Here is a 19468-nt window from a genome sequence, read left to right on the forward strand (position 1 = left end):
GTAATGAAAGTCTGGCTCTACGCAGTGCACACACACCTCCATGATGCTTTCGAAATTTTTACTAACAACTCCAAATATTTAGAAGATTGGCGCCATCTTGATGTTTGCAGAGTCGCTTGTGTCAATAAACTTCCCATTCCATGTGCTAAATCCGCACACCACTTGTACCCATAGTCGCTGAGGCACTTTCTTCACAAAAATCGTAAACAATGACTTCCAACCACAACCTATCCAAGGGAACTACGATATTTGAACTTTGGTAGAAGAAGAAGAAGCGTGCACTAGATAATTATTTAAATAAATAATTAAACGGCAGTATAAGGTCATGAATTGCATAATTTTTTTTACATATTCATGATTATTAATCTGAAAATATTCTTTGTTGAAAAAGTAAATAGATTCCTAACTCAAATATCAACAGTTTTGCTGTTAACAGTACCTACGCCGTTGTTCGCGCTCTTCTATTATTTATCAGCATCGCCAATTGGTATGTGTTTACCCTCCAAACTGGGTATAAGACTTACACAAAACCGTGGAAATAAGTGAAATTAGCGTATCTATTTGTATATATACATATTAGAGCAATTTTACCATTATTGCATTACTATGACAACTAGAATTCATGGAAACAGTTTGTAAATGCATCGGCGTGTGTGTGTGAAGCTCCACTAAATTGGCAACTCTGAATTTTGCCATCGTCTGCTTGTATCTACGTTAGAAATATCTGTAATTTTTCGGGGTGAATTTGGTTGCAAAAAGGGATAATAGACTTGAATGAAGTAAACATTTTGAAGTAACAAAGTAAAGTTAAACTAAATGATGAGTAAAGTAAACAAGTAAGGGAATAAAGCTTTGCACCTCATAAACTGTGTACTCTTGTGCTGCCCGCAACTGTGTTTGTGGAGTGAGCGCTTAGGAACCAGGAACCGCAACGTAGTTCAAGTACAACTTGGAGTGAATTAAGACCAAAAATGTATAATTACAATCAAATAAGCACTGTGGAGTTTCAGTTGTGATGGCAGTAAGGATAAAACCACCAATTACAAGGTAAAAAGGAATTTCAGTTCAAACCATGATCCTGGGAATAAGAAGTTTCATACTTTCTCTAATATAGGCAACAAAATGTTGTTTTATTGGGCTGATTACAACTGCAATCTTGAGTAAGATCAATAAACGTTACATATATACGGTAACATTGTTCAAATGAGTTCTGGGAAGGTTGGGAAAGATGTTGGATCTGCTGCGCTTACGAACGGCACCTCAGGCGGTTGCCGCCATATTGGATTTCGAAACTGCCTTGAAAACATTTTACAAAAACCTCACATGCTTATTTTAGTTTGTATGGCACTTTCATATATCACATTATGTTGATGAAACTTCAATCCTGTGAATGGTATACCTAAAGATGTAAATGTATTCTTGTTTCACCAATTAAATATCGAGTGAATAAGGCTGATCCACGTGATGACGATGGATCCACCGCTGTGTTTCCCCCTATGAGCAGGATTTCAATGGGTAACTGTTTCCCACATAGGGTAATAAATGACTAAGCAGCAACATAACGGCCTGAAAAAGCACTTAAATTATGCTATTATTTTGTCATTTATTAGAAAACGCTTACTATGAGAGGAGCTTAGAGGTCTTGGTGTGTTGCCTGGATAGGCCAAAACTCTTGACTGATGCTCATGGCAGAGAATTCAAGTACTTTTTCGGGAAAGTGGCTGCATTCCGGGATCAGTAGCCACTATGTTGCCGCTTGGTCATATACCTTAATAGATACCTTTTAATGAGCAAACCAGTATAATTTTTTGTTATTGGTTTTAATTTCTAAGAAAGAAAACTGTTGAGGTGGCTTTCTTTGCAGCACTTTTTCTGTCCACCCTCAGATCTTATGAACTACGCAGGCTCGGGGGCTGCAAATTGGTATGTTGATCATCTACCCTCCAATCATCAAGCATACTAAATTGCAGCCCTCTAACCTTAACAGTTTTTATTTTATTATTGGTTAAAGTTAGCCCAAATTGCTGGTCTGGCAATGATTTATGCCAGGCCATCACCAGACCTTGGTTAAAGTTTCATGGGCTACGGCTCATGTAGCATTATACGGAGACACTGGAAGATAGTATATCTATTTTTGCTGACCTTGATTGTATTGTAGGTGTCAAGCTTAGAATTATGGTTCTTTTGTCAGTCCTTCTGACCATATGAGAAGGGAACAAAAAGCAAGTAACTGCACACACAAAATGAATAAAATGTTACAAATTTTTATATTTTACAGGGATGCATATAATGGAAGTAGAATTGTGTAAATCTCTCAGCATTCTTTCCATATTTCACCTAAATATAAGGAATTTTTTTTTATTACAGGATGGGTCGAGGTATCCGTGGACGCGGTCCTGGAGGGCCAATGGCTGGTAGACGAGATTATAATCCTGTGTCTTGGAATCAGTATTGGGATACATGTGAAGCTGTCAAGATAGACTCTGATGATGTTTTCCAGGTGTACAGGCGTGGAACAAGTGGCCCATTATTGTTATTGCTTCATGGTGGGGGTTATTCTGCACTGACATGGTCACTTTTTGCGGTGTGTTTTATTCAACCTTTACTTGACTCCTCCTGACTTTGATATTGATTTGCATATGCACTACTGTAGTTGTGACTTTGCTTGTTATATAGCATTGTCATTTGAGTATACTTGAGATAGACAACAAGATCACATTTGTTTTTTATACTATAGTTTTTAAAATCATTTAACATCCATCAAGAAATTAGATTACTTGTATTTCCACAATTAAATAGGAATCAGTAAGTGAAATGGTTGAGTGCCAAGTGATGGCTTTTGATCAGCGAGGGCATGGTGACACTCACACAGTGAATGACTCAGATCTTTCAGCTGATACACTTGTTGGGTATGTTTATATGCTGTACTTTTTCGATGAATTTCATCAAATTTAAACAAATACAAACTCATATTTTTATCACCCGTAGGCTTCAAACATTAATGTCCAGTATATGATAGCTTTCATAGTGGTTGCAAGAGTGTATTTTAATTATCCTAGTTGTGGTTAATGCTTAAATTATGAGCTTATTGGTAAATTGCTAGTAATTTTTCTTTTATCCAGATAAGAGCACGGACTTCTAACATTCTCAGTTTATTGTTTGTTTTCTCTGTATAACTTTGTTTTATTTTCCATAACTTTATCATCTTTGGTTTCAAGAACCATCTGGATGATTATATTGACTGTGCCTTTTACTTTGTACCACTAAAATCAGTAGGTCAGATCATTTGCCTAACCAAAGCTATCTATTAATTTATGACTGTTGATGAAGTAGCTCTGTTGAGAGGCTTACCCTGTACAACGTACTGCACACTTATTTTGTATGATCACCACGAAGTGATTACATACTCTCTTGCTTCTCATGTTGTATTGTCAAATTTTCAGTTACTAAGTTGTGTTAATGGCATGCATTGACTGTTATGGGTATGTTGGATGCATGGTACAAGATCAGCTAATCAGTAGAGTGTTGGTTGTGATAGAGTTGCACCTCATGCCTCACTGGCTACATCACTTATTAATTAGTTTAGATTTTTAATTCTGACATTTGCTTAATTTTCCATAATGGTATAATAAATAATTATACATTCGCATGATGATTAATAAATTTCTAACCTTATTTATCTCTTATACATTGATCAGGTTTTAAAATAACTGTAAGAAAATGTAAATAATAATTTCTGCATTGTCCAGATAATTTCTGTGAATTTGCAGCCAATCTAAAAGATAGACTTAAATAAACTTGATATGATTTGGTATAAGTTATGGTATAAAGAGTAAAGTTTCAGTTCCTTTAGGAAAGAAGCTTTTGTTTTCTTGATAGAGGAATATTTCAGCTTAGGATTTTTTTGCATAACATTTTATGTAATGTGAAAGAAATTATGTTGAGAAAGGTTTTCTGAGCATTAGCTTCTGCAATTTTCAGTGATGTTGGACGTGTCCTTGAGGCAGTGTATGGTATGCGACAGCCAATGTGTATCATCATTGGACATAGTATGGGTGGGGCAATTGCAGTGCACACTGCATATAACAATAATGTTGCAGGTATGTGAAAATATTGCACCTAATATAAATTATAGTTCGTTATGAGATTTGTTTTTATGCCAGCCCACTGAGACTTCAAGTACTAGGAGTTGAAAATTCATTTGGTAATCAGCTGCCTTTTGAAAAGTGCACGCTTTCCATTTGTAATTACAAAGCTCGAAAATGTCCAAATAATTTTTTACAGTTCCCAGTTATGAATTTTTATGCATGGGAATGGTTTTGTAATCTGAAGTGTTCAGAAAATAAAGGAAAGCATTATATATTCCTTGTAGATTTTCAAACATTTCCTCTCTGCTATTTCTGTAGATTGCAAAGAATTTCTTGTGATTATTACTGATAGCGCATCATGTATCTTCTTTGTTTTTCTTTTTTCATTCCTTTGTGCTCTGCAAATCGACTACATATTGTTTGTTTAAGGTTTGTGATTTTACAAATGTTTGCAATCGAGATTCCTGACTTCACAATTTTAGCATTATAATCCTTTGGTATTCTTATGATATAAAAGTATGCCTTCACTATCCCAGTTGTTGAGCTATGATGATGTCAAAGTAGTATGTCACTGGGAGAAAATTCTTGGCAAGTCTAGTTCTTAATTCAGTTTTTATTATTGTATTTCATTTTACTTTTTTTATGATACACTTCAGTCAGGTACTAGCATGCAATTTCAAAATACTGGGTCACTTTATCAGTAACTGTTGAAAAGTCTTGTAAATGTTTTGTAACAATCACTCACTATGAGCATTTAACTTCTATGTGTACTGGTAAACTGAAGTGTAATAGAAGAAGTATGAATTTACATCTACCAGATCACCAGGTCATGTACATATTTTTCCAGGTTTGGCTGCCATTGTTGTGATTGATGTTGTGGAAGGTACTGCCATGGATAACCTAAGTTCCATGCAAACTTTTCTCCGTAGTAGACCACAAAGCTTCAATTCACTTCAGAATGCTGTTGAATGGAGGTTATCAGATAAGTTTTGTTTTGGTGCTGATAAATACATAACAGTAGTTTTCATATGGTACTGCGGTGCAATAATTACTTTTGATGTTATTTACTGGGAGAAATTGCATATACAATATTTGCTCAATATTTATTTAGCTTGTGGCTTTGCCCACTTATGGTGTACAGTACTATTAAGGTCTTGCTTTTAATTTTGGGAAAAGTTTTAGAATGTTTTTGTCTTGCAACTGATATGTTATGTCCTTTATAAAAGCATTATTTCAATAAAACTTACTAAAAATTCATTTAAATATAACTACCAGTGCAGCAAAGAAAGTTTCACAGTTATACCTAGTTGGGTTGATAGACTGTCCATTTTCTGCCTTCTCAGGTGGCATGAGAATCTTTGTTTTTCAATCATTCTTAACTTGCAACCATCGTGAGCAGTCAATGAAAGAGTTGTATTAGCAATCATCTGAGAGTTCAGTTAGGATTTGTGGAGCAAATGATTGTTCAAACAGAGGGGAAGGTAAGAAAAAAATCATAAAAAAACATCGGGTTAAGTCAAAAAGTCCTATATTTCAAATATTGAAGGCTTGGTAAGTGTTATTGAAATAATATAAGATTTTATAATAAAAGAAATAATGTCAATACTTACCAAACATTCATGAATCCCCCATCCTGGAAAATGGAAAGCTATCTCAAACTACCTGTCAGAATGTAGAAAATAGGGTGCCTACCAACCCAACCAGTTATAACTATGAATTCTCTGCCAGATTGGAAAAGTTATGCCTAGATGAACGTGTGGCAATTATGACAGTCATTTATTTTATAATGACAATTTGTATACTACTCTTATGCTATGCAACTAAATTTTTGAAAATTTCAGTGTTCGCTCAGGACAAACTCGAAATGCTGCTGCTGCAAGAGTGTCAATGCCTGGTCAAGTTAAGAAGTAAGTATTGCATTTAGTCTTGTGACTTCTCATAGGTTATTTCTATTTCTGCTGTGCTGTAAGTTAGTACTAAATATAAAAATAATTTTTAAGTTTTGATATTAATTTATGTAATTCCAAGGTGATTTAATACTGCAGCGCTCTACAAATATTATGGTTTTAAAACTTCATTAGCATTATTATACTACATACTGTAAATTATAGAGACAATCCAGGTCCCTTACAGAATGATTGAATGTACTTGGGTGACAGTAGTCATCTGGAAACTGTGGCAAACAGTGGAAAAAGGTTTCTTCTGTGGCTTTTACTGCTATATTTTCTAGATAAGATAACTGTCTCCTTCAGCAGTATCTCAGTGCCTACTGAAGGAGGGACTATGCACCATTCAGTAGTACTATTGGGAAAAGCTGTTCTGCCCCGAAATTCTACATGTTCAACTTGAATTATAGTATTAATAAACATTACCTTAATATAATTTATCTAGCCCTAAATCCCCAAAAACCGCACCAAAATTTACCACATTGGCAACCCTGTTACCTCCTATTCTGTCCGCCAGTTGGCAACACTGTCGTTGACAGATACAAAAACCTTCCCTCAAATCAGTTGTTAACGAGCGCCCGTGTTGTTTACATCACGGCCGCTCTTTATAAATTTCCTTAAACATTTTTGTGCCTTTAAAGCTTTCATTATTTGTTAAATGAGACTTTATGTGAATTACCACTCACGCATTACATCACGAAATAGTGAATTAACTTTGATTTCTGTTGTGGTTCTTATCTTAAATTACGAACTTTTGCGCGACCCGGAACTACTGACCTGTCCAATTCTACAATGGATTGCCAAGAAATTACGATGCTTCCTTCTGCCAGCAACATCAGGAACTGCCCGGTTTGTGGGACAAGGATGAGTAGCAGGGAGTATGAACCCCATGACATTTGTAGCTCTTGTCGTGTACAGGTTTGTGACTTGACGTCTCGTTGTGACGTATGTAAGCCCTGGTCTGACGAGGATATGACTGCTTATATGAAACGCCAAACAATCTTGCAGCGTAAAAGATCGGTTAAGGAGAAAAAGAAATCGATTGCTAGAACTGTATCTTAACGAATTCTTTGACTTGGGCGCTCATGGTTCTGGCTCTTCGGTTTCGGTATCGTACGACTAACCGATTCCGAATTAATTGATGCTTTGCCCCCTGTACAACCGGTAATTAGTGAAGTTATTTCTGATGTAGATTCAAAGATTTTGGCAATGGAAACTACCTGGAAACAGAATTTTAAGAAATTACAGCTTAGTCTAGATAGAGATATTTCAGCTAAGTTTAACAATCTGTCAGAGAATTTTCAAGAAGCCTTTACTAGAATGTCTAACACTCTTTTAGATTCATTTTCAGCTCCTCGTCAGGTACCTGTCGACAGCACCATGGGTAACGGTGCGACAGATACCCGGCTTGTGAACCCCGTCGTGGCGAAGGCCTAGGGGGGATCCGGTCCGGGCAGGTGCCTAACGAATCTTTACCCAACGTGTCCCCTGTTAGTCTCGTAACAGTGCCAAAGGGCGCTTATTTAGGAGAAGGGGGGAGGGATATTAGTGTCAGACCTAAGATAGCTAGTCGTCAGGATTTTACTTCAGGGGAAGTTTCTAAGTTAGGATCTGACGATGATGATGATGATGACGCGGATTCGTGTGATATTGATGTTTCCTCGAATGGATGTCATGATGTAGAACTCAAGAAACTTTTTGATTTAATTTTGAGTTTTCTTCCTCAGGCGAGGCCTAAAGAGCAGAAGCAGCCTCCGCCTCGTTGTATTACAGAAGGGAGTTTTTCTTGACGGTCCTTCCCGGTCACGGGAATTTTTACGTTTTCCCTTTGCCCAGAGGTTCGCGAGAGTGAGGCGGACGTTGCCGCTAAACTTTCGAAGGTGATCGGGGAAGGGAAGAGGAAGCTCTCTTCTCTTCTACGACACGGAGAGGAGTTTACCAGTTGGCGGATGATTCTTCATTCTCTCGACCCCCCAAGCCAAAATCCTGATTTTGTCCGACTTTCAAGTCAACCCTTGCCTTCTAAGGCTTCGGTCTCTATCTCAATTGAAGATTTTATTGCTATGGAGTCTGTTATGAGCTCCTTACAAGAAGCTCAATCCTTCAATATGTGGGTCCTCGGAGGGCTTTTAATGTATATCAAGGACTCCGGGTTTGTTCCTCCTGATGCTCCTCTTTTGAGAAATTCTGCTCATCCATTTCAATCGCTTCTGTACATCAGAATGAGCTTGCTGCTTCAATGCAGGCCTTTCTTGTTTCTCTAAGGCGTAACCTGTATTTGTCGCAGTTACCCTCCTCTGTATCGGAGATTCAGAGAACCCGTCTGTTGTCCTCTTCTCCTTTTGGCGATTTCCTTTTCGATATTTCTGTGCTTTCTGAGGTTTTGAAGGAACATCAAGGTGATGCCTCTTCCCAAGCTCACTGGGCCTTATCAAGAGCTTTTTCCTCTGGTCTTCCTCCGGTTCCTTCAAGGAGTAAGCGTAAGTTTAGGACCAGATCTGTACCTTCTGCTCCAGCCCAACAACCTCCTTCTGGCTCTTTTTTTCAGAGTACATCTCAGGTTGCTGGTGCCTCTACTTCATCCTCTGGTGCTCACCCTTTGAAACGCGGGAGAGGTTCTTGGCGTGGCTCTAAGGGCAGAGAAAGAGCTCAACCTCCAGGAGGACCTTCTTCTTCTTCTTCTTCTTCCTTGTCTCTGCGTAAGAATTTTCGGAAGTAAGAGTCATCACCTCGCCTGGAGACCGCAGTAGGAGCTTGTCTCTCCCGCCATTGGTCAGCTTGGCAGGGGAGAGCGGTGGATGCTTGGGTGGTGGAGGTCCTGAAGGAAGGTTACGAGATCCCTTTTGTTTCCAGACCTCCACTTTCCAATCGTCCTCTCGAGTTCAGCAGTTATTCCCCTCACCCAATCAGGGGTCAAGCCTTGGAGAAGGAGCTTTCGGCCCTCTTGGAGAAGGATGCCATAGAGCGAGCTCCTCCTTCTCCCGGGTTTTACTCTCGGATGTTTGTAGTTCTAAAGGCCTCGGGTGCCTGGCGCCCCATCATAGATCTTTCGGTTTTGAACAAGTTCATTCTAAAGTCCAAGTTCAGGATGGAGACGGTCCAGACTGTTCTTTCATCCGTCAGGAGGGGGGGACTGGATGATTTCCATCGATCTGCAGGATGCTTATCTGCAAATCCCCATCCATCCAAGAAGCAGACCTTACCTTCGGTTTTTCATGGACTCGGGAGTTTTCAGTTCAAGACCCTTTGTTTCGGCCTCACCACTGCTCCACAGAGTCTTTTCTCGGGTGATGGCTCCTGTTTCAGCTATTCTGCATCAGTTAAAATGTAAGGATGCTTCGGTATCTGGACGATTGGCTAGTCCAGGCCGAATCTCTAGAGAAATGTCTCCGGTCGAGGGAGATAGTTCTGTCTCTTTGTGTCGAGTTGGGCATTCGTGTCAACTTCGACAAGTCCAATCTAATCCCTTGCCAGATCATGACTTATCTGGGGATGTTTTGAATTCCCAGATTTTGAAGGCTTCTCCCGCTCAGAAACGGATAGACAAGCTTCTGAGTCTGATCGAAGAATTTTTGTCCTCCGTAACGCAGCCAGTTTCTCTTTGGAGGTCTCTCCTGGGCCATTTGTCATCCCTCATCCAACTGGTTCCCGGAGGTCGTCTCAGAATGAGGTCCCTTCAGTCGACACTTCGCCAGTCATGGGATTTCGTGTCCGAGGACACGATAGTCGCCTCTTCTCCACAATGTCGGAAGGATCTCCGTTGGTGGATGCAAGTTCACCGCCTCAAGTCAGGGACATCTCTTCTTTCGGTTCCTCCGGACCTAATGTTTTGGTCAGACGCCTCGGATCAAGGTTGGGGTGCACACCTGGGCTCCGAAGCCGCTTCGGGCCTTTGGTTAGAGGAGGAGAGGATCATGTCAATAAATTGGAGGGAACTGAGGGCAGTGTACCTAGGCCTTCTTTCATTTCAGGAACAACTGTTGGAGTCGGTTGTCGCGATCTTTGTCGACAACACCACAGCAGTCTCGTACTTGAGAAACCAAGGCGGCACACAGTCGGATCTTCTCACTCAAGAAGCCCGATCAATCCTGTGTTGGGCAGAAGACAGGGGGATTACGTTGGTCCCTCAGTATCCTGGGCCATCACAAACGTCTTAGCAGACGCCTTGTCGAGACCGAACGAAGTTCAAGGGTCGGAATGGACACTTTGCCAGGAAGTCTTCGACAGCCTCAGGAAGAAATGGCCTGTCACAGTCGATCTGTTTGCCACCCCACTGAATTTTCGGTGCCAGATATTCTTCGCCCCTTACCAGACTCCTCAGAGTGCCGGGACAGACTCTCTTTTTTGCAGGACTGGGAGGGACTTCAAGCCTATGCTTTTCCTCCATTCTCTCTGGTGAGGTCAGTCCTCAACAAAGTGAGGGCAACCAAGCGTCTGGATCTCACCTTGATCGCCCCCTTCTGGCCACAGAAGGAGTGTTTCCCGACCTTCTGGAAGCACTGGTGGAACCCCCCATTTCGCCTGCCAGAGAGACCAGATCTTCTCAAACAACCCCATTTTCATCGGTTCCATCAGAGGCTCCACATGCTTCATCTTCATGCCTGGAGACTGTCAGGAGGTTCTCCAAGCACGAAGGGTTCTCCTCCAGAGTGGCGCGGCAGTTGGCTCTTGCCAGACGGCAATCAACCAAGAGTAAATTATCAGGCTAAATGGTCGGTTTACAGACGTTGGGTGTAAGTCTCAAGGACATTCAATTTCTAGACCTTCCTTACCGAAAGTAGCGGAGTTTTTTAGTTCATTTACATCATGACAGGGCCCTGTCACCTTCGTGCATTAAGGGTTATAGGTCTATGCTTTCTTATGTTTTTAAGGCAAGGCTCCCTGAGATCTCTCTTCATCTTATGTCATTAGAGATTTACTTCGATCTTTTTCCCTATCTCGACCCAGGCCACAGTGTTCGCCTCCGACATGGGACGTTAACAAAGTCCTTCAAGCCTTAAGGTTCCCTCCGTTTGAGCCTCTGAATTCTGCCAAATTTAGGGACCTCTCTTCTAAGACACTCTTCCTTGTCTCACTGGCTACAGCCAAGAGGGTGGGTGAACTGCAAGCACTCTCTTTTCTGGTTGCCAGATCTGGACAAGACATGATTTTGTCATACCTTCCTGAATTTGTCGCAATGACTGAATCGTCTGATAATCCCATTCCCAGGTCTTTCGTACTGAAGTCGCTGGTCGACTTTGTTGGTAATTTAAATGAGGAATTAGTTCTTTGCCCTGTTAGGGCGCTCTCATGTTATTTACGCCGCACGAAGGACATTCAGGGTCGTCCCCGTCATCTGTTTGTTTCACCCCGAAATGTCAAGAGACCTATTTCAAAGAATGGTGTATCCTTTTTTCTCAGAGATCTGATCGTTACAACTGGTGGTTCGGCTGCTGGGAAAGACCAGACGCCGAGAGCACACAGTATTAGAGCAGTTGCTACATCAGTAGCTTTTATGAAGAACGTCTCAGTCGCCAAGGTGCTTGAGGCGGCGACTTGGCGTTCTAATTCTGTTTTTGCCTCTTTTTACTTGAGGGATATTTCTCTAGTTCTAGGCAACCTTCGTTCTTTGGGCCGTTGGTGATGGCAGGACAGGTCGTCAGACAGGAGAATTAGGTAGTCTTCCTGTTTTACGTTTGGTTGCTACCTGTATATTATTCATTAATTTTTGTTTTGTTGTATATATTTTTTGTTTTTGTATTATAACCCATGGCAGTTTTTGACGTAGTTATAATGGGAATTAGGCAGTTTGGTATTTAGGTGTTGTTGATGACAAGGACTGACTGCTTGGCAACTCATGCTGCTTCCATTTTCAGTGTGAAATGGTTCCGGCCACTGGGTTGTCGGCACTGGCGACTACGCTTCTCCCAGAGTCGATGCTGACCTAGGACTAGCCACTGGTTCGCTTGTCCTGACGACTCCTGCTTCTTTCCCCACTGTCCTGGACAGGGAATTAGTCGATGGATCGTCTGCTGTCATCTGGTGACTCGCTCACCATCTACTTTTTGTCTCACCTGTTTTTTCTCAGAGTCAACACTCGTGTGAGATCAGGCGACATTTAGTAGCCCTGAGTTTCTTGTTGACGAAGTCGGTTGCGTTGATACACCCCCGATGATCGTGTAACATGAGACCAGGTTGGACTGTCAGGCATTCGTCCTTCGGGACTGAAATGCCTTTTTGCTCCGCGTTTTCTCTCTCTTGGCACCAGAAAGCTCGAGTTAGGAGTTGCTCATGAGCTGATTCGTTGCTGGCGACGTTGGGTTGCGTTGATACACCCCCAAGGTTTGCTTAGCTTTGAATCGCCCAGACAGTCCAGACACTCATCCTTTAGGGAAAGAATAGTGCTTGATAGTCTTCAGGGTGCAGCCTTGCTGTCCGCAATTCGTCTGACTGGTCACCTGGTCGGTCACCTGACTTTAGTACAGACGGACTGACTATGCACTTACTCCTTGTCCTGTGCTACCGCAGTTTGGTGGCATTATGGTAGGAGACTTTGAGTTGTTAGTATCTTAGACCTTGGGTTGAGTTTTGACTGCCTATGATATATATTTCTTTGTTTGTTTTCTCCTATTCTGCCCGAAGGGGAAATTGTATTCAGATTCCCTCCTCCTTTTCAATGTGGTTAATCGGGCTAGATAAATTATATTAAGGTAATGTTTATTAATATGGAATTTTTATTCTAAAATTAATATTAATAATACTTACCTGTATAATTTATCTAGTCCCACCCATCCTACACAATCTGCCTATCACAACTGATTTGAGGGAAGGTTTTTGTATCTGTCAACGACAGTGTTGCCAACTGGCGGACAGAATAGGAGGTAACAGGGTTGCCAATGTGGTAAATTTTGGTGCGGATTTTGGGGATTTAGGGCTAGATAAATTATACAGGTAAGTATTATTAATATTAATTTTAGAATAAAAATTCCATTTTCCTCTCAATCATAAGGTATTTGCCATCAGGAGAAAATATACACATTGAGGTGTCTCGCTAAGGGTTATCAGTATCATCATGGGCAGTTATTGGAGCCCATGCTTTTGTGATTTATATTACCCTGTTCCTATGACCCAAGGTTTTAGGTACAAGAACCAATCTGCCCAGGCAGACTGTGCAGCTTATTCCCTCTTTTAAAGGCTGAGAAATTTTTACACATTACATCTCATTCAGTTTCCAGGACTGACCTGATTTCTTGGGAATTATGGGTAACATCTCTGATATATCGGTGCTCAGTAGCATGTTACGTATTTCACACATATCTGGTGACCAACCGTATTCCCCTTTATTCCTACAAGGGCTTTGTTCATGGCAGGTGGTATGAGCCATAACAACTGGCAAAACACAGACCAAGCAGTTCGCTGCGGCATATATAATAGAGGCCCTGTAGTGATGAAATGAACAAGTGTTTACCAGAAACTACCTGGTGCTAAGTACTTATAATCACTGTATAGGTAGCACACTTAGCATAATACAGGCGACTTTGTTCAGAAACATGTAGCCGTAGTATAACAATGGTTATATCCTTATGACAGTATTAATGTATTATTCATCAGTACTACCATAATTTTGCCTTAAATGTATTTCTGGGATTGACCTGTGTCGCCCAAGTGAAATGTACCTATAGCACTCATTTCTAGGTATAAATAAATGCTAAATATACCAGAGAAAAAAGCCATATGGAATGCCAGAGTTATTACCTCTGGATCGATCACCTTCATAGGGTGTTGGTATAGTAACAGGAGCGAGTGGAAGCCACTATCACAGATACTTTACCCAATATCTTTCTCCTCTCTCAAAATCCCCTGCCAGAGAGGTGCCGTTACAACGACCACCTTCCACTCGCCACCGCTACCTCTGCCAAGAAACGTCATTCCTTCATAGCACTCGCTAGGTGAACAGCTTGATTTTTCGCTGTGATCCTTTTCGATAATTTGGTTTAATACTTGTGCTAATATGTCTTCTGATCTTCAAGAAGCATGTTCATCTATGTTGAGTATAATTTTATTGACTTTGAATGCGGTTAGACAACGGTTTGTCCTTATGAAGTTGTTAGTTGAGATGTTTATATGTTATGTATGTAGAAGGAACCCTCATCCAGGGAACCGGCATGTTTACATTAGTTCTGCGTTTCTCAGTCTTCTCAAATTATAGTTTTTACTTTTATTTTTACGATGATTATCTTAAATTCACCACTATTGCACATCACAGTAAGCGCTACTGTTGTCGTGAATTTTACCTTTTCGCTCCTGTTGGGTATCGATAGGCTTATGTATTACGGTTCAACCTTTACATTTTTGGCCTTATTAGAGGGTTTCCCTCGTTAGTCATCGTCCTTCATGAGCGATTAGGTTCCCTCACGGAACTGTGGTTTTATTTCATTTAATGCGTGAGTAGTGTGTTGGAAGCGAACTAGGTTAGCTAGCCTAGCACTTCACCAGCTATTATTTTGGAGGTAAAGGAAAGCCCTCTTCCATCCGATATGCTCATGCAGGTTGTGTATGTGGTAAATTTTTGTATTATCTTGTTTTAATATTATATTGGTACTAATTTTATTATGATGAGGTAGTTTGGAAGTCCCACACGATTTACCAACCCTAGCCTACCTGACCAGATCGATGAGATTTTGGAGGGTAGGCTAGGTGGTTGAGAGTGCTACTCGCTACCCATAGTTGGTACTAGTCCTGGCTACCTGACCAGACCGATATTTGGTTTTGGAGGGTGTTCCATCACTAGAGAGTTCCTCTCTGTTTATGTAAATGTAGGTGTTAGACCTGTCTAACCTGACCAGGTCGATACGTTCGATTTTGGAGGGTTAGGTTAGGCTCTGGAGTGTCCTCTTTCGTAATATACTAGTATGCGCTGTCCTAGCCTACCTGACCAGATCGGTGTGTCCAATTGTGGAAGGTTAGGCTAGGCTCGCAGATGGGCTTGCTCCCCATTGTTTTGTCGGTACTTCCAATACTTCTTTATCAGTAAAATTTTATAGTATAGCCTTGGCCATTTCCTCCTTTAGGGTGTCAGTTGGCATGCCGCCTTCTATCCCTTTAGTTGTAGGTTACTTCACAGCTTCTTGGAGGGTGGTAATCACCAGACCGGTTGCTGTTGCCAGGTGATTACTTGTCTTCCTTTCTCCTCCGAGCTTTTCCCTTCCCTTCCCGACTCTTTCCGGCGGTGCTTAGTTAGCTCGCTGTCCTAGTAATCCTACCAATGAACAGCAGCTGGAGTGTCTAGCACCATTTCGGGGGATTAGTCAGAGGAGATTCAGGATTAGTAGATTACATAATCTCTGTTGGTATATCTCCGAGCCTCTGTTTATTCTGGTGACGTATGGCCTACCATCACTTCCGCCATTATTTTATATGCCGGAGCGCTACATACCACTGTTTCCGCCGCTCAGTATTCCGTATTCTCTGTTGTTATCGCTGTTCTCCACTCCGGTGGAGGCGGACTAGGCTTAGGCAATGCGTTTTCAATTGACTTGGAATTGCTATCCTACTCCGGTGTGATCAGATTCAGGCCTAGGTTTTACCTGGTTTCCCTGTTCTGTTCGTATCAGGCCAACTCCGCCAGTCATAACTATTGCGATACGAGATTATGGATGTTGGAGCAGGCGGAGACAATCAGAGCTTTTACATTATGTAAAGTTATATAGTTGATGTTTACCTTTAGTGATTTTTAGTAGAACTAGCCTAAGTGTAAACATACCGCCAGAATTAACTCCAGCGGAACTATTGGAAGATATTCATGTATCAATTCTAACTTACAGATGGTACGCTGTCAGGAGTTAGGATCTACAGCCGTCCTCCAACAACCGTGTGGTCATGAGGTCTGTCGGTCTCATGCCAGTTGTGCTGTGCAGATCGAGAACCTATTGGTATGGCACCCAGACGGCTGTGAAGTTTGCTACTCATTGTTTGAGTATGTTACTGGTGAGTTGGTAGGTACCATTCCCATCTTGGTAATGTTCTCTATTTTGTACGACATATCCTTACATTTATATCTGAAAATATGACACGTTCCTCCACTAGAGGATCTGATTTCATCCTCTCTTACAGACTCCTCTGGCACTCAAAACCTCCTCGTTGACAACCCTAAGGACCTGGGTTGGAGGTTTTGGCAGGAATGTCGCTGCCAGATGCCCCTATGTACTGTCGGAGGAGCTTTGTTCAATACTGTATCCGAACGCAAGGACTTCTTCGGCAGTGGATAGGGAGGTGGCGGCCCCTATCATTGCCAAGATTCGGTTGGAGACCCAGGCCCCTCCGGAAGACCAAGACGTCTTGTGCGAGGAGGTGGCGGAAGAGGTGGCGGCCATCAATATCCATCTTAAACCGATGACCATCGACGCGCAGGAAGAAGGTAAGGAAGTAAGTGAGGCAGGTAGCTGTAGTTCTAGATCTGTCTAAAAGAAATCTTTTTCATTCAGTCCTACTCTGTCTTCTTCCTCTTCTTTCCAGGGCTTCTCAAGGTCCAGGAACTTTGGGGGCAGGTCTAGTCCCGTGATCCCCAAGGTAAAAGCCCTGAAGAAGAAGACTGCCTAGGACTAACAGTCCTAGTCCAGCGAGTTCTGCCAGGTCGTCATTGGCTTCTACACCTATGACTTCCTCGGCTAAAGCTACTCCCCCGCATAAGGGGTCGAGAGCTAAGGTATCTAAAGCCAGATCTACGTAGTCCGGTTTTGATCCTGATGCCTTCGCTAATCTTCTTATGGAGAAGATGGGCAGTATGGTGAACTCGAGGTTACAGTCGATGTCTTTTCAGCTCGCTTCGAGCTTGGAGACATCGGGTCAGTCCATCCTGTCTCTGGCTCAGAGGCTACAGGTCCAGGAGAGCTTGCTGGCCGGACTTACGCATTGCGGAGGCACACCGCAGTCCTTCATTGTGCCGGACGCCTCTAAACTTCCGCCATTTGAGAACAGCAACCCATGGCGGTTGGCTCTGCATGCCCCCTTTTCGGATGGCATGCTGACAATTGAAGGCTGTGGAACCCGTCCCGTGGAAGACTACGAGTTCTTCCCGACGGACCTCCAATTTCCCTTCCCAGGCTTCGCTCGGTTAGCTGAGGAAGCATTAGTCAGAGTAGACAGGGTCCCAAAGGAAACAGTAATTTATCCTAGGGACCAGGCACAGTCGGCATGGGTCCGCACCCTTTCAGAATGGGGGAGTGCATCAACACTAGACTGATGCCACACAAGGGCTGCTACACCATGTTCGTGGTGAGGGATAACATCCCAACCCCTTGCACGCCTAAGATCGCAGAGTAAACTCTGCTGGCTGGAATGGAGGAGAAACCGATGCTCAGCTTCGAGAGACAGAACCTACCTCTCTGCTCTTTCCCGGAGATCTGGAGTGCTGGGTGGGAGCTCCAAAAATGTTCACAATGGGCAAACTCGATCCGGAGTGTGCTTCCACTCAATTTAGTGAAAAATTGCCCAGAATCCCGGAGGCCATGGTAAAAGCAGAGTTTGAATCCAGGTGCAGACTGAGTAAGTCGATCAACTCTGTTACCACATCAGAGTTGACGGCGTCTGTCTACTCTGAGGAACCCCTATTCCGGGTTCTTACAAAGTCACTCTTACAGACCTTTCAGAGTGATCTTTATGACTTTGTGGTTGCTAGGCGGAACTGCAGGAAGCATGTCCTTGCCGATGCTTCCATTAGACACGAGCCTAATAAGCTCATTAAAGTGGCAATCTGGGGTCCTAACCTTTTTCCTGAAGACGTAGTTAATAGCGTCATCAGTGAGGCTGCTAGGGCTAATCAGAACCTTCGTGTCCGCTGGGGTATTCCTTCAAAAAGGAAGTTTTATGAGACCTCCGGACAGCAGCCAAAAGGTAGGAAGAGGGTCAGGAAGTATCAGTCTTTCCAGGCTCCTCAGACACAGACGGTGATTCAGGCAGCCCCCGTCTCTCAAATTGGTCAACCTTCGACCTCTAAGGCATGACCACAGCAACAATTGGTGTTGCTGCAGAGTCAGCCAACTCAACAGTCCTCAAGTTCGGCTGCTTTCGTGACGTCCCCGGCCTTCAACGCTTCGTTTGAAACACAAGGGCCGTTTCGAGACTATAACCGAAATGCAAGAGGAAGCAGAGCAAGAGCTGCTTTCCGGTACAGAGCTGGCTCCAGAACTCCCTCCAGAGGCAGAGGTTCCAGAGGAAGCAGAGGAAGTAAGACCTCATCGTATCTATAAGCCTCTCCAGGTAGGCGGGAGATTGTACCTCTTCCGGGACCATTGGACCTTCAGTCTGTGGGCCCACAGTATTGTATCAAAAGGTCTGGGGGTGGAGATGGATAAAAGGGCCTCCTCCACCAGTCAGATTCCACCAAATTCCAACGACAGACCTCCTAGACTATGCCAAAGACCTTCTTCAAAAGAGGGCAATAAAGAGAGTCAGACACCTGAAATTTCAGGGACGTTTGTTCACCGTGCCAAAGAAGGACACGGACAAACGAAGAGTGATTCTGGACTTGTCCCGTCTCAACTCATATATTCAATGCGACATGTTCCTCATGCTAACCGTCTCACAGGTGCGGACCTTGCTTTCTCGTGGGGTCGACACCACCTCTATCGATCTTACAGACGCTTATTATCACGTCCTGATAGTGAGAAACTTTTCTCCCTACCTAGGCTTCAAACTAGGAAGACAGGCTTACTTGTTCAGAGTCATGCCATTTGGGCTCAATATAGCACCCAGAATATTCACCAAACTAGGGGAGACAGTAGTTCAGGAACTAAGAGCTCAGGGGGTTACACTAGTAGCCTACCTAGACGACTGGCTCATTTGGGCAACCAACGACGAAGAATGTCGCTGTGCAACAGCCAAAGTAATACAATTTCTAGAGTATCTGGGATTCCAGATAAACAAGGAAAAGTCCCGTCTCATTCCGGCGTCTCGCTTTCAATGGTTAGGAATTCAATGGGATCTAACCGCACACAAACTATCTCTTCCACGAACCAAGTGCAAAGAGATAGCGAAAGCTACAAGACAATTTCTCAAAAACAGACGGGCGTCTCGTCGTACCCAAGAAAGAGTCCTAGGATCTCTTCAGTTTGCTTCAATAACAGACCTTTTATTGAAAGCCAGACTGAAGGACATCAATCGGGTATGGCAGAGAAGAGCCAACAGCAGACTCAGAGACAAAATCTCCTTGATTCCGCTGATACTAAAAGGAAAAGACTTCGTCCATGGACGACAGTCAAGTCTTTCCAAATCAGTACCGCTCCAATTTCCCCCGCCGTCTCTAGTAGTCCACGCGGGCGCCTCTCTGAGCGGATGGGGAGGCTATTCTCTGTACAAGAAGGTTCAAGGAACATGGTCGACAGTATTCCGCCAGTTCCATATCAACATCTTAGAAGCAATGGCCATTTTCCTGACCCTGAAGCGACTAGCTCCGGC

At 42.7% G+C, this 19468-nt stretch overlaps 1 protein-coding gene across 3 annotated transcripts in view; it reads left to right on the forward strand.

Moving 5' to 3' along the window:
* The first annotated feature begins 2347 nt into the window (after positions 1-2347).
* The window catches only part of LOC135205401 (protein phosphatase methylesterase 1-like), a 41312-nt gene continuing 24191 nt past the window's right edge, over positions 2348-19468 (forward strand). For 2 of the 3 annotated variants that reach the window (XR_010312527.1, XM_064235902.1), the window contains exons 1-5: positions 2349-2584; positions 2800-2909; positions 3982-4100; positions 4936-5062; positions 5930-5995. Coding sequence is in view for 2 of the 3 variants with exons in the window: in XM_064235902.1 (XP_064091972.1) it covers positions 2369-2584; positions 2800-2909; positions 3982-4100; positions 4936-5062; positions 5930-5995 (638 nt within the window). In the remaining variant the exon portion in view is untranslated. Of the gene's footprint in view, positions 2585-2799; positions 2910-3981; positions 4101-4935; positions 5063-5929; positions 5996-19468 lie in introns of all 3 variants that reach the window. The other variant, XM_064235903.1, reaches the window with a different exon arrangement.

This window comes from Macrobrachium nipponense, chromosome 24, assembly GCF_015104395.2.
Source record: "Macrobrachium nipponense isolate FS-2020 chromosome 24, ASM1510439v2, whole genome shotgun sequence".
NCBI lineage: Eukaryota > Metazoa > Arthropoda > Malacostraca > Decapoda > Palaemonidae > Macrobrachium > Macrobrachium nipponense.